General features: G+C 34.4%; 1 protein-coding gene across 1 annotated transcript in view; it reads right to left on the minus strand.

The window, feature by feature from the left end:
* The window catches only part of pcx (pecanex), a 621,557-nt gene that overhangs the window by 143,269 nt on the left and 453,265 nt on the right, over positions 1–25,023 (minus strand). The window contains exons 23-25 of the mRNA XM_090398640.1: positions 21,852–21,987; positions 17,522–17,699; positions 2,415–2,523 (exon numbers count right to left, since the gene is read on the minus strand). Coding sequence (XP_090254766.1) covers positions 2,415–2,523; positions 17,522–17,699; positions 21,852–21,987 — 423 coding nt within the window. The remainder of the gene's footprint in view (positions 1–2,414; positions 2,524–17,521; positions 17,700–21,851; positions 21,988–25,023) is intronic.

Below are 25,023 nucleotides of genomic sequence, written 5' to 3' on the forward strand. Positions count from 1 at the left end.
TAAAACTCTTTCTATGGTATAACATGCACAAATAAATCTTACTGTCCAATTTCCCAATTTGAAAATTTTACTCTTCACTTTTACACTGAATTGCCCCATTCAACAGTTCATCTTTATGTTTAGTTTTGAATGCTATTTCTTCCTTTCCTCATTCACTACTGCCAGAACACAATATCTTGTAATTATTATTTAAAAGTATTTTACCTGTTTTAGACTTCTTATTCTCATTACAATTATGCTGACACAGTATACCCCTAATTCCTCTCCCAGCCCTGCTTCTTTTCATTGATGCTTCTTATGCAGAGATGGAACTTACTAAATCCAGTTTCAATTCCATTAAGTTTGAGGTTATTTCAATACCTGAATTCCTGTTTACACCTTCCTTGATAAAAGTAGGAGGGACTTTGTTTATCTGGGCAATGCCATGGCAAGCTAATATTTGATCCCATTATTTAAGCCAATATAGAATACAAGTCCCTGATTGCCATTATATCCTGACTCATTCAGTAACCAGACTGATACCTACTAATAGGGTGTTACTGCTTAGGAGGAAAGGATAGAATAATGGGTCAGAATTTATGATCAGTTCTATATATTCCTCACAAACTATATGGATGCTTCCTCTTCCCAGTTAGTTACTTAGATCTGATCCCTTAAGAACACTAAAGAATGGTTGTAATTTTAAAACCACAGATATGAGAAGAATTAAGGAGGGTGAACCAATGGCAGAATCATATTAAAAATGAAGATATTAGAAAGAAACTTGACATTATTAGCATTCAAGAATGTGTCAGCAGAGCTAATCTAAGGTGGTATGGCCACTTAAATAGAATGGGCGAGGAAAGATTAGCAAACAGGTGTTTGATGCCAAGATGGTAGGAAAGAGACCCAGAAGAAGACCAAGGTCTAGGTGGATTCAGTTAGAAGTGCCTTAGAAGCATGAATTGTTACATGTGACAACATTGTCGGAAGTTTTTCCACTTGGTTATACTATAAATTAAAGATACCAAGAAATTATATACTTGGTTTAATCCTTTATCCAAGTGTAAGCAAACAAAGTTTGTGCCTGAAGTATTTTCAGGAATGAGACAACTCGTATACAGAAGCTGATGACCTCATGTCACTTGCTTCAGTATCCCATAGCATTATACATACCTGTAAGGATATGTGCTTTGCATTATATAGAAGCTGATGACTTCACATCACTTGCCTTAGTATTCCATAGTCATACCTGTAAGGATATGCACTTTGCATTATGGGATACTAAGGCAAGTGATGTGAAGTCATCAGCTTCTATATACTTGCCTTAGTATCCCATAGCATTATACATACTTGTAAGGGTATGCATTATGGGATACTAAGGGATATGCTTTGCATTATGGGATACTAAGGCAAGTGATGTGAAGTCATCAGCTTCTATATACGAATTGCCTCAATCCTGAAAATACATACAAGTAAATAACATTATACATATCTGTAAGGATATGCTTTGCATTATGGGATACTAAGACAGGTGATGTGAAGTCATCAGCTTCTATATACGAGTTGCCTCAGTCCTGAAAATGCTTCAGGTGCAAACTTTGTTTGCTTACACTTGGGTAAAGGATTAAACGAAGAGTATAATTTCTTGGTATCTTTAATTTATAGTGACAACACTGGAGTTCTCACAAGTAACAGATTGATTTGGAGGAAAAGTGTTGATAGGAGATTAATAATAATGTAATGTTATGTAATAATGTAGTGTAATAATGCTGTCATAGTAACCCCCTTAGGGGTACATATCAGGAGATTGATGATGATAACGATGAAAAAAAAAAAGATATACATAATAAATATGCATATGCTGGATTAAAATCCTAATGTTTTTCACACTTCTTTAAAAATCAACATTTTAGTTTGATTTATTCAATGGTTTAGGAAAATGTATAATGCATATTATTATTTTAATCATATTTTTTAAATTAATGGTTCCAATTTAGTATTTCTGTTAACCTTAGCAGTGGATTTGTTTCTTACTTCTCATTAACCATTGGGTATATTCTGGTTCATGAGTAAAATAAAAGCTTGCAGGATTAAAAAAATTCACCAATTCATAAAAATAATTAAACTACATTTGTTTTGGATTTATGGCCAAAGCAACTAAGGCTCTGGGGCCAGTGTAATATGTCTGTAAATAAAACTATGCATCAAGTAACATTTTAAAATTATTTCATACAACAATGTAAGTCAAACTTTGTTAAATCTGTCATATTTAACAACAGTAAAATTATAAACATTAAAACATCTATTTTAGAATACATATAACGTGATACAAGGATGGAATATAGCAGAATCACACAGATGTTAAACAAACTTTATCTATAATTAAATAATAATAAAATTTCATAATATTTTTAAACATATATAGAGGATACGAGGCACGCTAAAAGGCTGGGCAAAGGCATGAAAGGCAGAACCCCATGTAATCTGCCATGGGGCAATGTAGGTGATGATGAACCGCACTTTTAGAAGGAACTCGAAAAACTAGATAAAATAAAATTATCACATTTAGGAGCTGTTTAGTATAGTAAAAGAGTTACAAAAATCAATCGATAAATAAAAAAGTATAAATTATAATAGCAATAAATTATTTGATATTAAAACGTCAAGTTTCTGGTAGGGGCTGCATAAGGCATGAAGGACATTCAACTATGTCTGGTTAAAACCAGAAACAAGGATAAAAGAGAATAATGAAAATCACCTATCTAACGATTCAAAAGTCATGCATGAAAGTAGAAATGAAAAGTTCCACTTTCATGATTCCAACTGCCATTGATTGGCAGATAATGACTAACAGTTGACCACCAATACACAGAATACATGCAGACTATGTGAGATGCAAAACATTATATGATAGAAAGAAAACATATGGAATCCACAAGATTGAGAATTGTGAATACTTAGTCTGCTTCATACTACTCTATGGATTTGAGGAATGGATAATACAGATAGAGAATGAAAAAAGAACAGTGACTTTTGAAATTAAATATTAGATCATCAAAGTTATCATATTCATATGAAAGACACAATATATAATGTAGCAGGCACTAGATAAAAACCATAATTAAATGAATAATAAAACAAATGAGATGGACAGGACATATTATGAAACTGACATGTCACAGGGTAATGTTGAGATAGGTTTGGAGAACTAGTAACAGAAATCACAAAAGAAAGCCCAAGAACTGAATGATCAAACAAATGATAGTAACAAATAATACTAGATATAAATGCTTTTCAAAATTTGCGAAGAAAGATTTCTGATGTATTGTATTCTGATAGTCCTAAAAGACTATAGGCAGAAGAAGAATAGGCTGAATGATTATCAGAAACTCAGGCAAAGAAAATGAGATCTATAATGACCAAACCCATACAAAAAGTTTGCAAAATGTATAGCACAACACGTGTGTGTGTGAGAGAGAGAGAGAGACAGAGAGTGAAAAAGGAGTGAGGTCTCAATCTATACCAAAGTTTAAAAGGAAAAATAAGGTAGGTGAAAATGGATGGAGTGGCAAGAATAAGTGAACAATCTGGATGAAGAAGGCATTATAGAGGCAGTATAAAGAGATAAGCAATATAACAGGTTATATTGCCAGTTATGCTATATTGTTAATTACATACAAAGAGCAGGCCAGGAAGGTAACATTGTTTAAGTTTAGGTGCTAACTCATGTTGGAAATGTTTAATGAAATGAAAGCAACAAAAAGAATGAATTAAATAACTTAATGCCTCCAATGTTTCATTTCTGTTGCAGACCCATCTTTGAGAAACAACAACACTACACAAGAGTGGTCTGAAAAGTTCTCGGCCTCGACCACAGATGGCAACACTATCGACAAGATTTTTTTTTTCTTCCTAAGTTGGTACATCTGTCATAAGCATCCATGTGAAATTACAAGTCATTCTATCAAGTAGTTTTTTTATACAGCTGTCTGAAGCAAAAGTGTTGTCTATATCCCTTGAAATGGATAAAATTAAATATCGTGCGGTTATAAAATTCTTTGTAAAAGAAGGTTTAACGCCAAAAGAAATTCATTCTAAGTTCATAAAAGTTTATGGACACTCTTCTCCTTCATTTTCAACAATTAAGAAATGGGCTGCCGAGTTTAAATGTGGCTGTACCAGCCTTGAAGATGATCCAATTGAAGGTCGTCCAAAAAGTGTAACACCACCAGCAATCATTGATCAAGTGCACGATATGGTACTGGATGACGACCAGCGAGTCAAAGTGCGTGAAATTTCTGAGACTATAGGCATTTCAAAAGAATGTGTAGGATGGATCTCCCATGATGAGTCTTTTGACTCCATGGAAGAACCTTACATAATAACAATAATAATAATATTTTGCATGAAGAATTGCAATTGAAAAAGCTTTGTGCAAGATGGGTGCCACGTTTGCTCACAGCAGATCAAAAACACACCACACTCGCATGAAAATCTCTGAACAGTGCTTGGAATGTTTTAACAAGAATAAAACTGATTTTGTGCATCAATTTCTTACTATGGATGAGACTTGGATTCACCATTACACACCAGAATCCAAACAGCAGTCAAAACAGTGGACAGAAGTCGGTTGTTCAGCGCCAAAGAAGACAAAGTCGGTTCCATCAGCAGAAAAGGTCATGGCATCGGTGTTTTGGGATGATAAAGGCATTTTGTTTATTAATTATCTTGAAAAGGGTAAAACAATAACCAGGGAATATTATTCCGATCTTTTAACCAGACTAGTCGGACAAATTCGTGAGAAAAGAGCCGGTTTGCAGAAGAAAAAAGAATCTTTTTTCTTCTGCAAACGAACCTGCCACACAAAGGTGTTTTGGCAATGTGAAAATTAAGGAATCTGCACTATGAATTGTTGGATCATCCACCCTATTCTCCAGATTTGGCTCCCCTCTGACTTCTGTCTCCTCCCAAAGCTAAAACTCTTCCTTGCTGGTCAGCGTTTTTCTTCGAATCAAGAGGTGATTGCTTCTAATGCTGTAGAAGGGTGTTTTGCAGATCTTATTGAGAACCACTACAGGGATGGGATAATAGCACAGGAGCATCACTGGAATAAATGTATTAGTCTTAAGGGAGATTATGTTGAAAAATAAAAATAATTTTGAAATTATAAATTCGTTATTTCATTGTTAGGCTGAAAACCTTTCACACCACCCTCATACAATATAAATTGTAACAAACTCACAACACAAATTAAAGTGAAACTTATTAAAATAAAGTATTAGCTAGGAAGGATGTCCTCTGTGGACATTAGTAGGAAGCAGCAGGATGACCAAGAACTGCTATTTCTCACATTATGAAGTTTAATTCATACTTCTTTAAATTTGGTTTAAAGAAGAAAATCACTGCCATCCTGTCTGGGGATAATATAAAAGTAGCACAAGTTCATAACATATACAACATACAAACCTATTTCCAGCAAATTGGATAGAAATTTAGGTGGGAGATGAATTTCATCGCCTCCAGATAAAAAAAGATTGAGAACACTCAGACCTATGCTCCTCTTTCATTACTGACAATGGACCTCACATGGTAGCGGACCCAGATAAGAGAAGATTGAAAAACCTAAGACTTACGATGCTTCTCTTTCGATTACTGACAATGGACCTCATGTGGTGGTGGACTCAGGTATAAGAGAAGTTGAGAAACCTAAGAGAAAATCCTTCTCAACAATTCAGCTTATAAAGGCCCAGACTCCACTGCATGCCTGCACAACTCTCTTGAAACTTCCATATATGGTCATGTATTGACATTCAAACATGATGACGTCATACTTCGTGCATCTTTTGAAATTGCCCTATATGGACATGGGTTAACAGCATTACATGATAATGTCATGCACCACATTATTTTAAGAAAGGCTCGTGGTTAAGTTATTACAAATACAAAATTATTACAGCCAAAATTTGACATTTCTTTAAGTACAATCATTTTAAAAAAACATGTAAAAACAAACATGGTAAATTAGTTATCATGAGAGATTTTATAACTTCTTTCCAAGCAGTGTATTTAATTCATATATCAATGAATATTAATTTTAGCATCTCTTTAGTGCAACTGAAAGAACAATGTTATGCTGAGTCCTTTGACTGGAAAAGGCCAAAGTTGATTCTTGTTGTTGTGATGAGAAGAATCTTTATATGGCTTTCATTCAATTGGGGATCAGTTAAATAATCTCATACAGAAGTAGTAGGGCTTTTCTCCCTGAAACTTGGGTTTTAATATCATGTACAGGCAAATAACACGAGCCTCTGTAGCTCAGCCAGTATAGACGAAGCTCTTTGGTCAGAAAGACCTTTCCTGTCAGTGATGTGAGGAACCTTTATCTGGTCTGTTTTGACTAATGGTAAGTTAGCCAGTCTCCTACAGAGGTTGGGTTTTTTCCCACCTGGAAACTCGGATTTTTCGCCCCCCAGAACAGGCAAACCGGACCCTGTGAACACACATAATTGCAGTCATGAATACATCCAAGCCATATGCCAGTCCCGAGCCTGGATAAAATTGGGGGGTTGGGGGAAAGCAACAGTGCACTACCTTGTAAAAATCTCATCAGGAATACTTTGATTATCAGATCTTATATTTTTGTCTTCTAAGGCACTTTTTACTGTATCAATCCACCTACATCTTGGTCTTCTTCTGGGTCTTTTTTCAGCCAACCTGACAGAGAACACTTGTTTTGCTAATCTTTCCTCTACCATTCTATTTAAGTGATCACATCACCTGAGATTAGCTCTGCTAATGCATTCCTGGATGCTGGCAATGTCAAGCTCTTTCCTAATATCTTTGTTTTTAATATGATATTGCCATTAATGTCATCTGTTCATGCCCCTAATCTTTCTCAGGACGCTCATATCTGTGGTCTCAGAATCACAAGTTAAAATTGGTTTGAACACTGTCTTGTGTACAGCTAATTTAGTGTTTTGACTATTTTCTCTCTTATTTCATATAAATTTATTCAACTGACTTCCAATCATATCAGCTTTGTTGATTCTGTTGTCTATTTCCATATTTAATTTACTATCTTCACTAAAAATCGTGCATAGCTGAAATGTTATACTTTTTCTATAGGTTCTCCATTCATAATGCAGTTGATATTTTTAATGGTTCTGCCTATTTTCATTGTCTTTGTCTTGTTATTGCTGACCTGCATACCATATCTATTACAACAGTTATTCAATTTAGTCAGAGAATCTTGCAGACTTCTAGCAGATTTATTTAGAAGTGTAACATCATCCACATAAAGCAAAGATTAGCATCTCCAATTTGGATATCAGGTTTAATACTACCAATTTCCTTCATAATGTGATCCATATAGATAATGAATAAGAGAGGAGATAATGTACATCCTTGTCTGGCCAGATTTAACATTAAACCATCATCCTGTACTTTCTTCAATTCTAACTGCTGACTTACAACTCGAATAAAGACTAAATACTGCTTGATATAATGCTCCATTGACACCATATAACTGTAGGTTTCACATATTCGATGTAATATTGATGTTCATTAATTCTTTTTTTCCAAAGAATGGTCAAATTACATTCACAAGGGATATGGTAAATGCCTGCTAAAGACAGAGGCAACAGTTTGTCTTTTGAAGATGGTGAAGATGAGAAATTTCTTTTGATAGGAAAATATGTGTTAATAAGGTGATACTTCAGAATTCTACCAATAGGTTTAGAGATACCAGAAATATAAATGATTGGAACCCTTCAGTCTGTTGAAGAATCATCAGGTGATGGAACATAGGAGTCGATTATCTGTTGGATTTGATGAGGACTGTAACCATTTAATTCCATTAAAGTTTTCACATGAATGTATCTGCCAGTAAAGGTAAGTTTCTGATAAATACTGGTTGACAAAGTACCAGGGGCTGCGCAATTAAGATGCATGTCCAAGAATGGTAAACTACCAGCATTTTCTTCCATGATAAATTGAATGCATGGTGAAGGTACTGATTTAATGTAGGAAAGTGGTAAGTTTATTTTCAGAATGAGTCCAAACAGTCCAAAAATATCATCGACATAATGAAATGAAAGCAAAGAGAGGATTCATAAGAGTTGCAGGATATCATTCTATATGTAAATAAATTGATTATTAATACTTCTGTACACCCATTGTCTGATGCTGTGTCTCAGCTGAAGGCAATGACATAATCTGGCAGGACTTCCAAGCTCAGATATTAATATTAATAAACTACTATTCGAAGTTGCTTCTTTACTCTTTAGAAAGAAATTACCTCTGTGTAATTTACCTACTACTGAATTCCGTGTTTCTGATTTCATTAAAACAAAGGAACCATACACCTATATTTCAAAAGCAGATGAAGGAAAAGCTGTAGTAGTAATGGATAAGGCTAACTATGAGAGGAAGATAGAATGCCTTTTACAGGATACCTCCACCTATCAAGAAATTAGTTATAACCCTACAAAATTACAGATTAAAACAATTAATTAAGCTCCTTGATGAAGTTGTTAGGTGGGATCAAAATACTTTGTATAAGTTACATACCCATTTTGGAAGAATTATATGGTCTACCAAAAATTCATACCTTGTGTCCAATACATTGTGAATTGTATATTGACTCGCCCACATATAGAATTGCTAAGTTTCTTTCACATTTATTAACTGCCTATATTGAACAATCTAGATCATTCATCAATAATTCCACACATTTTCTTGCAAATATCAAGGATATTAAAATACCAGAGTCAGATGTGTCAGCCAGTTTTGACATTGTTTCTCTATTTACCAACACTCCATCACATAGCTTACTATATGATGATTTCCCCTGCTGATATGCAAAGACTTTTGAATTTGTTTTATAATCAGGATATTTCAGCTGGAAAAACAAGATCAATAAAGAGACTGAAAGCATCGCCATGGGTAGCTCTCTGTCCACACCTCTGGGACTCTATTTTAAGAACCATCTGGAAGATACCTTGTTCTCATCCATTCATCCCCAACTTTCTCTTTGGTTTTGTTACAACAATGACGTTTTTGCTGTTTGGCCTCATTCTGAAAATGAACTTACCACTTTCCTACAACAGATGAATAGCCTTTACTCATACATTCAATTCACCATGGAAAAAGAAATTGCTGGTAGTTTACCATTCTTGGACATCCTTTTCACTGGCACAGCCTCTGGTACTTTGTCAACCAGTGTTTATCAAAAACCTACCTTTATTGGAAGATACATTCATCAAAAGTTTGTTCATCACACATCTCAAAAAATTGGCGTTATCAAGTCTTTAATTAACAGAGCACATAACGTGGGTTCCTCTCCTTCAAGCATGTTCCAACATGTTCCAACACCTAAGGATTCTTCAACAGACTGCAGGGTTCCAATAATTTATATTTATGATATCTCTGAACCTATTGGCATAATTCTGAAGCATCACCTTAATCCCACATATTTTCCTATAAAAAATTTCTCATTTGTCACCATCTACAAAAGGCAAACTGTAGCCTCTGTCTTTAGCTGGTGTTTATTAGATCTCTTGTAAATGTATTTTGACATACTTTAGACAGATAGGTTGTTCTGTGGAAAAAAGAATCAACGAACATCAATACTACATTAAATGCATAAACCTTAAAGTTTGAAGATTCTCATTTTATGTAAACATCAAAAATATTTTTAATATTCTTTTTAATTCGATAAAGAGCCAAGAGGCTATTTTTCTGGCGACATAAATTAAGGGGGTAATAAATCCCATATTATTTTACAGTCAGGTACGAAACTCGGAGATCGAAATGCTCCACCTTTGAAATGAGTTGCCATAGTGTTGTACTACCCAAGTGATGACTTACGCGTGGACTCGCCAATAGTTCTTCGGCATGAAACGCTTAGATTTCGATCTCCGAGTTTCGTACTCGGCTGTAAAATAATATGGGATTTATTATCCCCTTAACTTAATTCTTTTTAATTGATAAACTGATTGTTGTTTATACCATCTTCCTTGTTCTGTGATATCATTCTATATGTATTTCATTCAAGTTTATTACTGCAGTTATGTAATTTTGTTGTTTTTTAGTTATGCTACAGATGCCTATAAAGATTTTTCTCAAACTGCAAATTATAAAAATAACAACATGCAGAAATAGCGATTTTTACATTTTTTTCTTTAATAAATAAAGCTGGCTAAGCCAACCGGGCCAGCTCAGCCGGCCTGGTTGGTTCAGCAGTTAACATATCTGCTCTCCAGCAAAAGGCTGCGGGTTCGAATCCAAGAGTGGGCATGGATGTTTGTGATGGTCCGTGGAAAAATGTGGTGGTCGGCAGTAGATGGCGCTGGTGTGGTTGCGGTCAGTTGGTGGAGACAGAGTTGTAGAGCAGGTGCCCTCCCACGATGAATCCTTGGACTCCCTGGAGGTGTCAAATAATAATAATAATAATAAAATGTTTGCAGCACAAAAGTGGACAGAACCTTTTGTTACAGTGGATGTAACCTTTCATTATATTCATGTGAGATGTAAGCAGATCCCACTAGAACCTTTGGTTTTGAACTACCTGCAAAAAGTAAAGTTACATGGTGGTGGTGTGCATGACAATCATGGCAGAAATGTATTTAGTGGTGTATGTGTTGTGTTATCTACTAAAATATCTACATCTTATAAAAGAGCTTTTATTCGCAAACTGAAGGATTGTATGGCAGTCTGACAGATGTTATACAGATTCTCCCATAGTGGGTAAAAAAAGTTGATCATGTGAGTGATCTGACAGGGAATTTTGTAGCATATAATTGAGACAGCTGTTGCCATCGAAACTTAGAGGTTTTATTTACCTTGATGTACAGACTAGGGAATGTGAAGTTCAAAATGCTTCAGTTACTATTCTTATGGCTTGATGGGGTACAGCAATTGCAGGGTGTTCTCTCTCTCTCTCTCTCTGGAAAAAGCATAGACTTTAGATCCAGAATCAACTTTGGATCTAATCAGTGCCCTGTAAAATTGAATCAAAGAATATCTCTCACCACCCAAGGAGGTGGAAGATAGGATACAAAGGATGCTAACTGCTTTGCAGCAGTTATCTTGCAAATTGATGTATGTGAGGGAGTACAGTGAGTTTCTTAGTGAAATATGAGCCCCAAGAACTCTGGCTGCTTCTGGTGCAACTGGGATTAAAGTTTCTCCTAGCATGTATTCTGCAACAAGATGAAGAAAGTTTGTGGCAAAAATGCACACAGTCTGAAACCCATTTACAAGCAACCATTTTGAAAGCTATTCAGTGGCTTTCTGCAGCTGTCTCTCTATGACTCTCCATGACATGAATGACAGAAGATGGTGAAGTCATCCATATAGACACCATTACTCATAGATGAAGGAAGTTGTTTGGTTATCAGGTTAACAAGGTTCTGTTAACAACAGAACCTCGTGGGAATCTTTCCTCTTGGGTACATGTTTGGGAGAAAGAGTAGTTCCAATTTGGATTTGAAAGACTTGGTCGAATAAAAAAAATTCCTGATAAAATGAAATACATTCCCTCTGAGACCAAAATTGAGTGTTTCAATGTTCCAAATATCTAAGAAGTCTCATATACTTTTTCCATATCAAAGAAAACCATAATAAGTGTTTGCATTTTAGGAAAGAATCTGTAACTGATGCTTATAGCTGGGAAAAATTGTTGTTCTTCTTCAGAAACCATAAAAGACCAAAAGATAAACATTTTTACTAGAATTTTGCACAGACAGCTGGTTAGAGCAACTGGATTGATTATTGGGGATTTTGGATCCTTCTCAGATTTCGGAAATGCAATAATAATAGACTTTTCCCTAGTATCCAGAATCTGTTCTGAGAAAAATCTGTTGAAAAGGTGCAGAAGTTGATTCTTGGAAAGTTCGAAGATATGTATATTTTCCCATATATTTGTAAAGTTTGGCCATAGTAGACCATCCTAAATTAATTGTGTTTAATAGTTTCTTCAAAATTTAGCCTGTCTGTCATCAATGTGCATAAGTAATTGAAATTTTTAACCTATTTGTTTATTTCTTTCCACTTCCCCTATCATCCATATAGTAAAAAAACAGTCAACATTAACACAATTTATTAATACTTATTTTTTAAACTCTCGGGGGGACCCTGTAACTCCTTAGAGAGCGCGTCCCCTGGGTGATGGATAGGGGAGCCCACCATATGTGTGTGTGCATGTACGTGCGTGCATGTATGGTGGGGTGGTCCGAATATACTGAATAAGGACTCGTGGACCAACAGGGCCATCATCTTGATTGTAAGGGAAGTGCCACTCCCATGGACCCCTAGCTAGATCTATCCTCTTCTTCTACTATAGGAAGATCCACTCACTTTAATCTTTCCTATAAGGCCTTATCAGCCACCTCTTCTTATTTTATGACCCTTATGCTATTAGAGTACTCGAGGGCCATGGGGTCTTTTCATTTCTGACCTTACAACTATGCCCTCTATATAAACCATACTATAATTCTACTATAATCTACTCTTTCCCCCTTCAATATATGCTATTCCTCCTATGGGTTTAAATTTGGAAGAAGGCTAGTTCAGAGCAGCCCTACCACTGAACTATTTCATAGTCAGGCTAGTCCCCCCTGACATGGAAAACATAATTCCACTTGTAAGCTGACAGAAAAAGATAATCGGATTGAATCTATGGAAAACAACCCTGGAATAGAAAAGGTAAAACAGAAATGGAAACGACAAAATATAATACACATAGCAAACTGGAATGTAAGAGGAATAGCATATAAAGAAATAGAATTAGACTAACTATTAAATGAAAGAAATTTTAAAATAGCAGTAATCACTGAAACAAAAAAGAAATTAAAAGGAACTATGAGAACCGAAAATTTTAATGTGATATACAGTGGAGTTGACAGAGACCAAAGAGCACAAGCAGGAGTCATGATTTGGATTCAAAACTCCCTTTCAAAACAGTTAAAACATTATAAATTATGGAATGAAAGAATAACAGAAGCTAGAATAAAAATAGATAGAGGCTATTTAACAATAATTGGTTTATATGCCCCAGAAGAAGGAAGAGAACAGAATAATATTGATTTTTATAATCAACTACAAAACATATATAATAAAATAAGTAAAAATGATTATGTAATTTTAGCAGGAGACTTAAATGCAAGAATTGGAAACACGGAAATTAATGATAATATAGGAATACATGGAGAACATACTCTAAACAGGAATGGTAAAAAACTGATTGACTTTGTAGTTTATAATAACCTAAAAATAATAATTCCTTCTATAAACATAAAGACATACATAAATATACTTGGGCAGCAAGAGGATGGAAATCAATATTAGATTATTTTATATTAAATGAAAAGACATCAAAATTTTCACTAGATATTAGAGTTCACAGAGGATATGAAATAAGCAGTGACCACTTCCTTGGTAAAATAAAATTAAGATTACCACCTAAATGGCTACAAGTAACAAGAACAGAAAGAAAATTTGAAACATCTGTTTATAAAACTAGACTATTGAATGACGCAAATGTACAATGGCTATATGAACAAAGAATTAACCAATATCTAGATAAAATAAAACAAAATGAAGAAATAGAAATAGAATGGCTTAATATAAAAATGATACTAAATGCAGCAGCAAATGAAAGTTTAGGAAAGATCAAAAAATTCAATAAAAGGAAAAAACTGAAGATCTGGGATGATACAATCAAAGAAATAATCAAAAAGAAAAAAGAAGCCTATCACAAATGGTTAAGCAGTAAAAGATTAGAAGATGAAATAGAATATAAAAGAATAAGAGCCATGGCTAAAAGAGAAGTCAGAAAAAGACAGAGAATTTTGGAACAAATTTGTTTCTAATTTAGAACATGATTTTTATAAAATAAGACCCAATGTATATAAGATTTTGAAACACTTAAAGGCAGATACCAAAGGAAACATAAAATTAAACACCAAATTGAAATGAGAAGAATTTTTAAATTACTACACAGAATCGTGGACAGAAAAATATTTTTAAAAAGACAACTGGCAAACAATTAACGAAAATGAAAAGGAAATAACTAAAGAAGAATTAGAAATCAGCCTGAAAGAAACAAGAAACGGATAATCACCTGGAGAAGATAAGCTAGGTTCAGAACTATATAAATACGCAGGAACAAGACTCAAAGAAAGAATCTTATTATTTTTAAATAAAATTTATTCAACTGGTATACCCCCAATAGAATGGAAAAAAGCAATTGTGATTCCTATCTTTAAAAAAGGTAATAGAGATGACCCTAAAAACTATAGAGGTATCAGTATACTAAATTCCTGTTACAAAATATATAGCAGAATCTTAAATAGCAAACTAATGAAATATTCCAAAAACTTTATTTTAGAAGTACAGAATGGATTTAGAAAAGGAAGATCATGTATAGACCCGGCCTTTTACCTAAAATTAATAATAGAGAAAAGAAGAGAATACAATTTAGAAACACATATTGCATTTATTGACTTTTAAAAAGCATTTGACAAAGTTAAAAGAAACATATTATTTAACATATTAAAAGAAAGACAAATACCAAATAATATCCTAAAAGCTATCACAAATATATATGAAAATAATCAAATCACGAGCTATCATATACGAGAGAGATAAACCAAGGGGTCCGACAAGGATGTCCCCTCTCAGCAATTCTTTTTAATATCTACTGAAATGAAATAATAATAAAATGGAATAAAAATTGACATCAAGGAATTAAACTTTCTTCTACAGTTAACTTAAACACTCTCCTCTTTGCAGACGACCAAATAATAATTACAAATTCTGAAGATAACTTACAGAAAGCTATTTTAAATCTAAATGAGATATCCAAAGATTATGGTATGATAATATCAACGGAAAAATCAAAAACTATGGCCTTTAAAGGACAAGATCCAGCAAGAACTAAAATAGTATTAGATAACAAGATCATAGAACAGGTGAATTCATTTAACTACCTAGGATGTATGATCGCTTATGAAAATGAAAAAGATATAAACATAAAAATTGCAAAATATTTAAAAATAACAGGAGTAATTAACTCTATATTTAAACCAAACCTAGTTCAAAAACAAACCAGGCTAAAAGCATACAATACATTAGCCCTACCAGTCTTAATGTATGGAAGCGAAATCTGGACAATAAAACAAAAAGACAAACAAAGATTAACAGCAGCAGAAATGAAGTTTATGAGAAAAACTGCAAAGTATACCCTATTTGATCACAAAAGAAACGAAGATATTATGAAAGAATTAAACCAAGAACCAGTAATTGAAAAAATTAAAAAATATAAACATAGATGGATGGAACACGTTCAAAGAATGAAAACAGAAAGATTACCAAAACAAGCCATTAGGAAAAAGAAAACCAGGACGTCCTCTTAAACGATTCAACGATGACTTCTAAGGCCGGAACAGGCCATGCTAGGCCTAAATCCTTGATACACATGATGATGATTTTTTAAACCAAATCAAATCATATGCATAAAGATACTTCTACTGACAACAACTAATAGATTAATGTTTTTCATTCAACCCCAAATCATTTTCCTCCATCCCAAAAAAACAAATTAATTGTACAACCTTAAAATTTATATATATAATCTACAAAGCCATCAAACATATCTGTAAATATTCCAATGACAAAACTGTCTTCACTAACAATAATAATCTACAAAACTTTAAAGCATAAAACTTCAATAACACCATTTAATATGACGAAACATGGATAATGATGAATAAAGTAATAAACTTTAATGACCAGATATTTCAACCTGAAAATTATCAGCAGGTGGTAGTTTACCACCTGTACTGCTGTAATGTAATACATAAACAGATATCGAAACTATAAATTAACATGTTCGCTGCCAACTACGAGTATACTCGTAGTTGGTAAACCAGCTACACAAGCCAGCTACGAGTATACTCTTATGGCGCTTACCACCGGCAACGAGATTACTGTACTGACCTTGAAGAAGTGAAAATTCTTGGCTTGTGGAGCTAGCATCAAAACTGTGCATTCTCATAGATGGTATATGCTCTGCACAAGCCAACTACGAGTATACTCGTATGACACTTACCGCCGGCAACGAGATTACCATACTGACCGTGAAGAAGTGAAATTGCTCGGCGTAGGGGAACGGACTATGCCGAAGTAGCGTGGCAGCGAACGTGTTAAAGATACCAAGAAATTATATATTATATTATATACTTGGTTTAATCCTTTATCCAACTATCAGCAACAAAGTTTGCACCTGAAGTATTTTCAGGAGTGAGGCAACTCATATATAGAGGCTAATGATTTCACACATCACTTGCCTTAGTATCCCATAATGCAAAACACATCTCCTTGAGGACATGTATAATGCTCTGCATTATGGGAAGAGACTAACCAGACCGGTTTCAACCTTTATTGAGGTCTCACCAATGGGAGCCAGATTCAGATCCAACCTTAATGTCACATTAAGGTAATAACTTAAACCTTAATGTCACATTAAGGTTTAAGTAATGCAGAAGTCATATATTCATATACAAGTCGCCAAAAGATGTCATGCCTTATTATTAAATTACTTTGGATTAGAAACAGTTGTTGGAAGTTTGTTCACTTGGTTATGCTATATATTAAAGATAACAAGAAATTATATACTTGGCTTAATTCTTTATCCAAGTGTAACCAAACTAAGTTTGGCCTGAAGTATTTTCAGGATTGGGGCAACTCATATATAGATCATACATAAGGATATGTGCTTTGCATTATGGGATGCCAAGGCAAGTGATGTGAAGTCATTAGCCTCTATATACGAGTTGCCCAAGTCCTGAAAATACCTCAGCCACAAACTTTGTTTGCTGACACTTGGATAAAGGATTAAACCAAGTATATAATTTCTTAGTATCTTTAATTTATAGTATAACCAAGTGGAAAAACTTCCGACAAGTATTGAAACAAACTCAATATTTATCATCTTTATTGTGCCTTTTCAGGATTAAACCTACCATTTTTTTTCAATGTCCTTAATGCTCTTCATCCAGAATATATGCAGTAGTAGGGGTTAAAAATTCTGCAGTTCATATTTATTTTTCTAGTGCTCAGTAGTGATGATAGTCCTTATATGGAAAGACATGGGTTAGAATCCCATCCAGGATGCAAATATTATTTATAATTAGTTTTCAACTGAAGACGACAAAAAACTGGAAGCCAAAGTAAGAGGATAATTGCTAACGAAAAGCACAAAAATTGGATTTACACATCATTTCTCCTTAAAATAATAAACTCCTATATTTTGCTATCTACTAACTAAGAGCTTTGTCAGGAGTTTATTTCCCCATAAATCTAATCAAATCTGATTAATACATAGAACTGTGAATATTATTTCTTTCACTATTTTAGACATCACAAATCAATTGGATAAAACAGGTTATTGAAAAAAAAAATTTAGGTAATTGAATTTTATTAGCATATCACAGGTATGTTGACAGTCACTAGTTTATAAAAAAACTCTCATACTTACTTTATTAAATACAATTGTAATAACAAAGAAATTGATGAGGAAAGGTTCCATGGGTCCATGGTAATCAAATCTGAAGAATAAACTCGTAAAGATGAGCACCAAGTAATGGTGGGAAGGGTCATTGAAGGCACTACGTAGGCACTTGAGGCTGCACACCGCAACTACGAGAGAACCTCCACTATCAGAAATATATGATCCACAATAAATAAATGATCCACATTTAAAAATAAGCATGAACATAGTATAATCAGAATTAATTTCTAAAAATATGTAAGAATTAATTAAGTGATGCTTGAGTTTGCTATTGGTGGTGGTGCAGCTGTGCACCACCACCAATTAACATGTTTTGATTTTTTTTTAATTTATTTCTGTGTCATCTTTGAGACATTCAAGTTTTTACTGTCAGGATTATTATTAACATTTTTGGCTGCAGGTCTGCTATTTGAAATCACGTAGCAGCGAGACAGGTATTTGTGAATTATGGTACAAGTTATAAGCACATATACTAAGCATCTGAGAAGGTATAGGATAGCCGAAGATGTATCTTCAGTCAAGATCAAACCAAATGAGATGCAGATAAATATGAGTTAATGAAGCTAAAAGAAGTCTGAGAAAGTTTTTTTGATATGTGTCCAACAGAAAGAAGAATGATTATAGAAGGATAATATTGGTTAGTGAAAATGGTAGAATGATAAACACTAAGGACAATATAGCAGAGATGTTGAATGATCAATTTATAAAGTATTTCGTCCTCTGAATATAATGATATGCAGAATATGAGCACAGTGGAAAGGGAGAAGGAGCCACTGATGGTGGGAAAGCAGAAGGTATATGAAGAATTGAGTAACTTGATGTCAATAAGGCTGTAGGACTTAACGTTATATTATCACGTGTCTTGAGAGAACAGTTCAGGGAATTAACAAAAGCATTAATATACCTCTTTAACAGGAGTTTAGACTGGGTAAATTTTCCAAAGGAGTGGAAAGAGAGCAAAATTGTTCTACTTCATAATGCGGTAACAACATTAAGCCTTTGAATTAAAAGTTAATCTGTTTGTCTGGAATTGAGGTCAAGGTTTTAAAAATGCTAGTAAGGAATAAGGATTCAGACCTGGGCTGACAACAGCATTCTCTTTAATGAACAGACTGGGTTTGCTAAAGGAAGATAATGTTTTAATCTTTAAAACTTTTTTAAATGATGATGTACTGTTATTTTCAGTATGAAATATTTGTACTTTCATTTCATTAAAGTTAATTACTGTGGTTATCGTGTAATTTATTGTTTATATATCATGTTTTAGCAATTCGCTTACTTATTATAACAAGGAGACAAATGCACTGGTCAAGGTAAATGAATACACAGTGGTCTATTTAGATTTTGCAAAAGCCAATGATAGATTGCCCCATGACAAGCTAGTAATTAAATTGGAATAGATGGACAGTCTGGTAGGTATCAGCAAATTATGTATGGAGGGTGATAGCCAAGAAGAATAAAGTCGTTAGCGGTGTGTCCTGAGGGTCAGTTTTGGGGACTATTTAGTTTGAATGTAAATGATATTAAGCGCACGAATGACAATGTTGGAAGCTTTTTCCACTTGGTTAGAGTATAAATTATATATTTAGTTTAATTCTTTATCTAAGTGTAAGCAAACAAAGTTTGCGCTTGAAGTATCTTCAGCACTGGGGCAACGAGTGGTAAAGGTGGACTAAGTTCTCATCACTTTCCTTAATAGTCCATAATGCAAAACACATCTCCTTGCAGACATGTATAATGCTATGCAATATGCACTACCCAGACTGGTTTCAACCTTTATTGAGGTCTCTTCAGTGGGAGCCAGACCCAGAGGTGATACCAAGGTTGAAGAAATTAAGAGCTCATACTTCAAACATCTTTCTCTAATCCAGAGTAATTTAATAAGGTGTGACACCTTTTGGCAACTGGCATAGAGAAAGATGTTGGAAGTTTTTCTCCACTTGGTTAGACTATAAATTATATATTTAGTTTAATCCTTTATCTAAGTGTAAGCAAACAAAGTTTGTGCCTGCTTCAGGGCTGAGGCAACACGTGGCAAAGGTGGACTAAGTTCTCATCACTTTCCTTAATATCCCATAATGCAACCTCAATTAAGGTCGAAAGTGGTCTGGGTAGTGACCCTTCCCATAAAGCATAGCATTATACATGTCTGCAAGGAGATGTGCTTTGCATTATGGGATACTAAGGAAAGTGATGAGAACTTAGTACACCTTTACCACACATTGCCCCAGTCCTGAAGATACTTCAGGCGCAAACTTTGTTTCCTCAAACTTGGATAAAGGATTAAACTAAATATATAGTGGTGCGTGATTGGAATGGATTGCCACTGGATGTTGTGACTGCAAGCAGTGTGAATGAATTCCAGAATAAGTATGATAGCTGATGTGTGTAGTATGTGGCCTCTCTCGATGAGTCTCTGACTCCCTGGAGGTCTCTCTTAATAATAATAATAATAATATAATTTATAGTCTAACCAAGTGGAAAAAAACTTCCAACATCTTTCTCTAATCTAGAGTAATTTAATAATAAGGTGTGACAACTTTTGGCAACTGGCATATGGAAATATGAGTTCTGCATTGCTTCAACCTTGGTATCACTGGCCTGGGTAGTGACCCTTCCCATAATGCATAGCATCATACATGTCTGCAAGGAGATGTGCTTCGCATTATGGGATAATAAGGAAAGTGATGAGAACTTAGTCCACCTTTGCCACTCATTGCCCCAGTCCTGAAGATACTTCAGGTGCAAACTTTGTACACTTGGATAAGAATTATACTAAATATATAATTTACAAATGACAATCTGCAGATGACACAAAGCTTTGAAGAACTATCACGAATAGAATGGATGTTGTGGCCTTTGTAAGAAGACTTCAATAGACTGGCTGAATGAGCAAATGAGTGGAGTTACCAGTTCAATGTTACAAAGTGTAAGGTTTTAAAATTTGGGAAGCACAGATAGAATGCAGAGTTGCATACTCTGGCAACTGGTGGGGAGATGTTAGAGGAGGTGAAAAAGACCAGGGATCTTAGGGGAATGTGGACATACTTCTAAAACTGCAAGGACAGCACAGCAAATTATGGTAAGGATATGGAGGAAATGACATGTAGACGTATGGCTATTCTGATTACATTGTATAATGCTTTGATCAGGCCATATATAGATTACTATACACAGATTTGGCTACCTGGTTTTCAAAATGAGATATTATTTTGAAATATTACAACTACTACTCAATAATTATGGTTTGATTCATAGTTCTATAAGGAACAGAAAACTAAAAGCATTTTTTATGTAAATTGATGTTTTATGCACAGCATTGGGCAGTATATGCACTAATAAGATTTAAATGCAGCAGTAACACAAGTTCCTTGAAAGTGAACAAAGGGGGAAAAAAAAAGGTATGCTGAAAATCATGAATCAGGAAATGATACTTTCTAATAATGCTAGTAAATAAATAATAGAAGAAAGATTATGGCAAATTGCCCAAGTACATCAATAATGCATAATTATTACAGTTGTACAGGCAAGAATTCATGCAAAATTGTAAGAATCAATTCATCGATCCAAAAACTTTACTGATTTTGTTTATTATATTGAATACATAACTTAATGTGCCTAAATTTTTTTTTTCTTCTTCTTTCTTACTTCATCATCACCATTTCATAATCTAACCCAGATGAAAGATTTACAACCTATCATGACTAGTTTGATGACAAGGACACTGTTCTAAGTCACCAATCATAACTTAAGATCAACAATGAGCGGTGTGGTGGTTACACAATGGACAATGAAATGCATCTATTGCCAGAAGACATTCACAAACATCCATAAGGGAATTCAAATGCACATCTTACTATCAGAGAGTGGATACAATTTCCACTCAGTCAACCAGACCAGCAAATTACCAATCCTCTTATAACTTAGTCTTTAAAAATTACTAGGCACATCTCTGTTATTATCACAATAGCTACCATTCTGAAAAATATGGTACATGAATAGAAAAAATTACATTAAATATGGTTATAAAAATAAAAACAAATTACATGCAAACATAATGTGTTCCTGGAAATGAAAGTTGAATGTTCATAAGTTGAATTTATATTTTTAGTAAAAAATAATCAATCTAAGCATACATTATAATTATTGGTCACATAAGGATAACTGATTTGCTAACTAATAATTATACAAGCAAAAATGACAGCATAAATGAATAGAAACAAAAGCTTAATAATAAGGTTAAAAGGCTTAACTGCATATATTTGGAAACACACAAATTATATAAAAAACGACTTACGGCACACCAAATTTGGAAATAATCTTAGATGAATCTGTAGTCAAGGCACTGAGAAACACTAGTGGATAGATGACATTTTTCTCTATAAACCATAACCATATTTGCAACTTTTCAAACCACATAATCTTTGCTGCTTCTGTAAGATTACAATTTATGATATGGATATTCCAATTTATTATAAATGTATTAATTTAAAATTATATTAAGTAAGTATAATGAAATCTAAAAATATTTCTGATGCAATTGAGGTTAACATTTTTCATTTCTTTTCAAACTAACCATTTTCAGGATTGTATTTATTCCTTCTCATAAAATAAATCTTTCTTTTAAGGTTACACAATGATCAGCACTCATATTTATGAATTTAGGGACACAAAACACACTGTTGAAAAGATTATTTTAATGATTAATAATAAATAATAACTTGACGTTTCGACCCCTGTATTGAGGTCATCTTCAGAAGGATACATGTGTATAAGAACCAAGCTACATGTTGTTGCACTCTATACTGGTAAATTACATCTATGTTGCTAACTAATCTTTTTTCTTAGCCTGCCCTCTAGTGATAAAAAAAAAATAATAAAATAAAATAAACACTACAATAAACTCTGCTAAAGTCCTCACGTACTAGGATTCTTCTGGAATTATACAGTTTATATTGTTATATTACGATTATCTTCTGGATTTGTACAGTACAGGTTGCTATTGAATGTTCAGGAAAAAAAAAATACTTCACCAAGTCTTCTTGTATTCAGATTTTTCTTCGTGGTTGCTATAAAGGTTGCAGATGGGTCCTCCACATTCTTGGAATGGTTAAACCATCATTTTTATTCAGATTCGAATCATGTTTGAGCATTTCACATTTCCGCTCGAACCAGGTTTTGGTGCGGTGTAGGGACCTGGTACTTACCAATCAATTCTGTGGTATGTTTGGACTGCGTGGAGAGAAAGGCCGGTTTTTCCAAAATGGAGCTATTTTATGTGTCGTTTGTGTTCATCTTTTCTGCTTGGGATGGTTTGTCCTGTTTCCCCTATGCATGGTATGCTACATGGGCAATCTATTTTGTAACCCCCCCCAGTGGGATAGGTGTGGCAGGGGATCCTCGGAAAACCTGAGGAGGTTTCTTAATTTTGTCGGGGGTTTAAAGGTGGTTTTGATGTTGTATTTAGTGTTCTGTCTATATTTCAATGAAATGCCTCCAACATATGGTATAGCAATAGCATTCTTGAAATCTTTTTTGTTATTAGTGATATCTTTGTGGAGGATCTTGTGAATGGTTTTTATACTGTATCCATTTTTTATAAAGGTATGTTTGATGGTCTGATTTTCACGGTTAAGAGCTTGTTCATTTGAACAAATGGTTTGAGTTCTGTGTTTAAGGGTGCTTATGACCCCTACTTTTTGTGTTGGGTGGTGATAAGAAGTTTTGTATATGTACTGTCCTGTGTGTAGGTTTGCGGTAAACTGAGAAGGAGAGACAGCCTGAAGAAAGACGTGTGACAAGTGTGTCTAGGAATGGAAGAGAGTTGTTTTTTTCAATTTCAATGGTGAATTGGATGCGTTTGTGTTGTTTGTTCAGGTGGCTAAGGAATGTATCTAGTGCTTCGCAGCCATGGGTCCAAATGGCAAAAATATCGTCGACGTATCTGAGCAAAATTTTGAGCTTTAGGCATGTCGATTCTAGAGCTCGTTGCTCAAAGTCTTCCATGTAACAGTTTGCTATTGGGGGGGAGTGGTGAGCCCATGGCTGTACCCTCTTTTTGAAGGAAAAAATTGTTTTGCCACACAAAATATCCAGAGCGCAGTACATGGGCAAAGAGGGTCGTGATGTCGTGTGGAAATATGTTCTGTAAAAGTAACATAGTATTATTGATTGGGACATTGGTGAAGAGGGAAGTTATGTTAAAGCTGACTAATAGATCTTGGTCATTGAGTGTAATGTTTTTAATTTTGTTTATGAATTGTTGTGTATTTTTTATGTAGGAAGGGGAATGACCAACCAATTCCTTGAGTGTGGCCGCTAATTTTTTGGCTGAGTAGTAATTCGGACTGTCAATTCCTTCCACAAATGGGCATAATGGCGTGTCTGTTTTGTGTACTTTTGCCAAACCATAAATTCTGGGTGTGCAAGCATACTGCGGTAGTAATTTCTTAATTGTTTCTTCCGGCCACTAATTTAAGTAGTTCAGTAGTTTTCTTTTTGTTGCGTTGTGTGAGGTTGCAATTTACCATTTGGTAGGTGTTGTGGTCCGATACCAAATGATTCATTTTTTCAATGTAGGTTGTCCGATTTGAAACAACAGTGGCATTCCCTTTATCTGCTTTTGTGATAATAATGTGACGGGTATTTTTTTAGGGATTTGAGGGCCAGTTTTTCTGCTTTATTTAGGTTGCCGCTTAATTTTTTGGTTGAATTTAGTAAACAGGCAGTTTCCATCTGTATTTTGTCAGCTAAATTGGTGGGGAGGGATCTTAAACCTCTCTCGATATGATATATTATATCTAGTTTATTTACTGACCTCGGAGCAATGGCGTAATTTAAACCTTTCTCCAGTAACGTGAGTTCACTTTAGGTGAGGTTGTAATCCGATTGATTGATAACCAGACAGTGGTCCGGTGTAGCCTCTACGGTAAGCTAAAGATACGTAGTTCCATGTTAATTAATCGACTAGCCTTTTTGAAACGATGTAGAGACAGCAACTTAATACCCAACTGCATTAAACTAAAGAAAAAATTTACATCAGCTAAAGCGCTCCGTATCTATGCCAGGCTAGAAAAAGCGTTGTTAAGAGAACAGATCCACAAGGCATGAAAGATCTTAGCTTCTACCCAAGCCAAAGTGTTACAACTAAACTTTGAGCTATCCAGTTATGTTAATCTGTAAATTTGGAATATTCTAGACAAGATCACAGACGACACGGCCAAGCACCTATTACTCAAAAACAAAGAACAATTAATAACAAAGTTTCAGGCATTAAAACTACAGGAAAGCACAAGACAATTACGACGCCATGGTCATGCCTTAGTAATTGACTAACTTTTTATAATAGAGTAAGCTGAGTTGGTTAAAGGAAATGGCTACATGATGATTTTGTTGGATTTTGCAAAGGCATTTGACAGAATACCACATGGTACTCCATTACACAAATTAGAACAAATGGGGATGGATAT

This window comes from Typopeltis vanoorti, chromosome 10, assembly GCF_054136105.1.
Source record: "Typopeltis vanoorti isolate ZY-2024b chromosome 10, IOZ_Tvanoo_1.0, whole genome shotgun sequence".
In the NCBI taxonomy this organism is placed as follows: domain Eukaryota; kingdom Metazoa; phylum Arthropoda; class Arachnida; order Uropygi; family Thelyphonidae; genus Typopeltis; species Typopeltis vanoorti.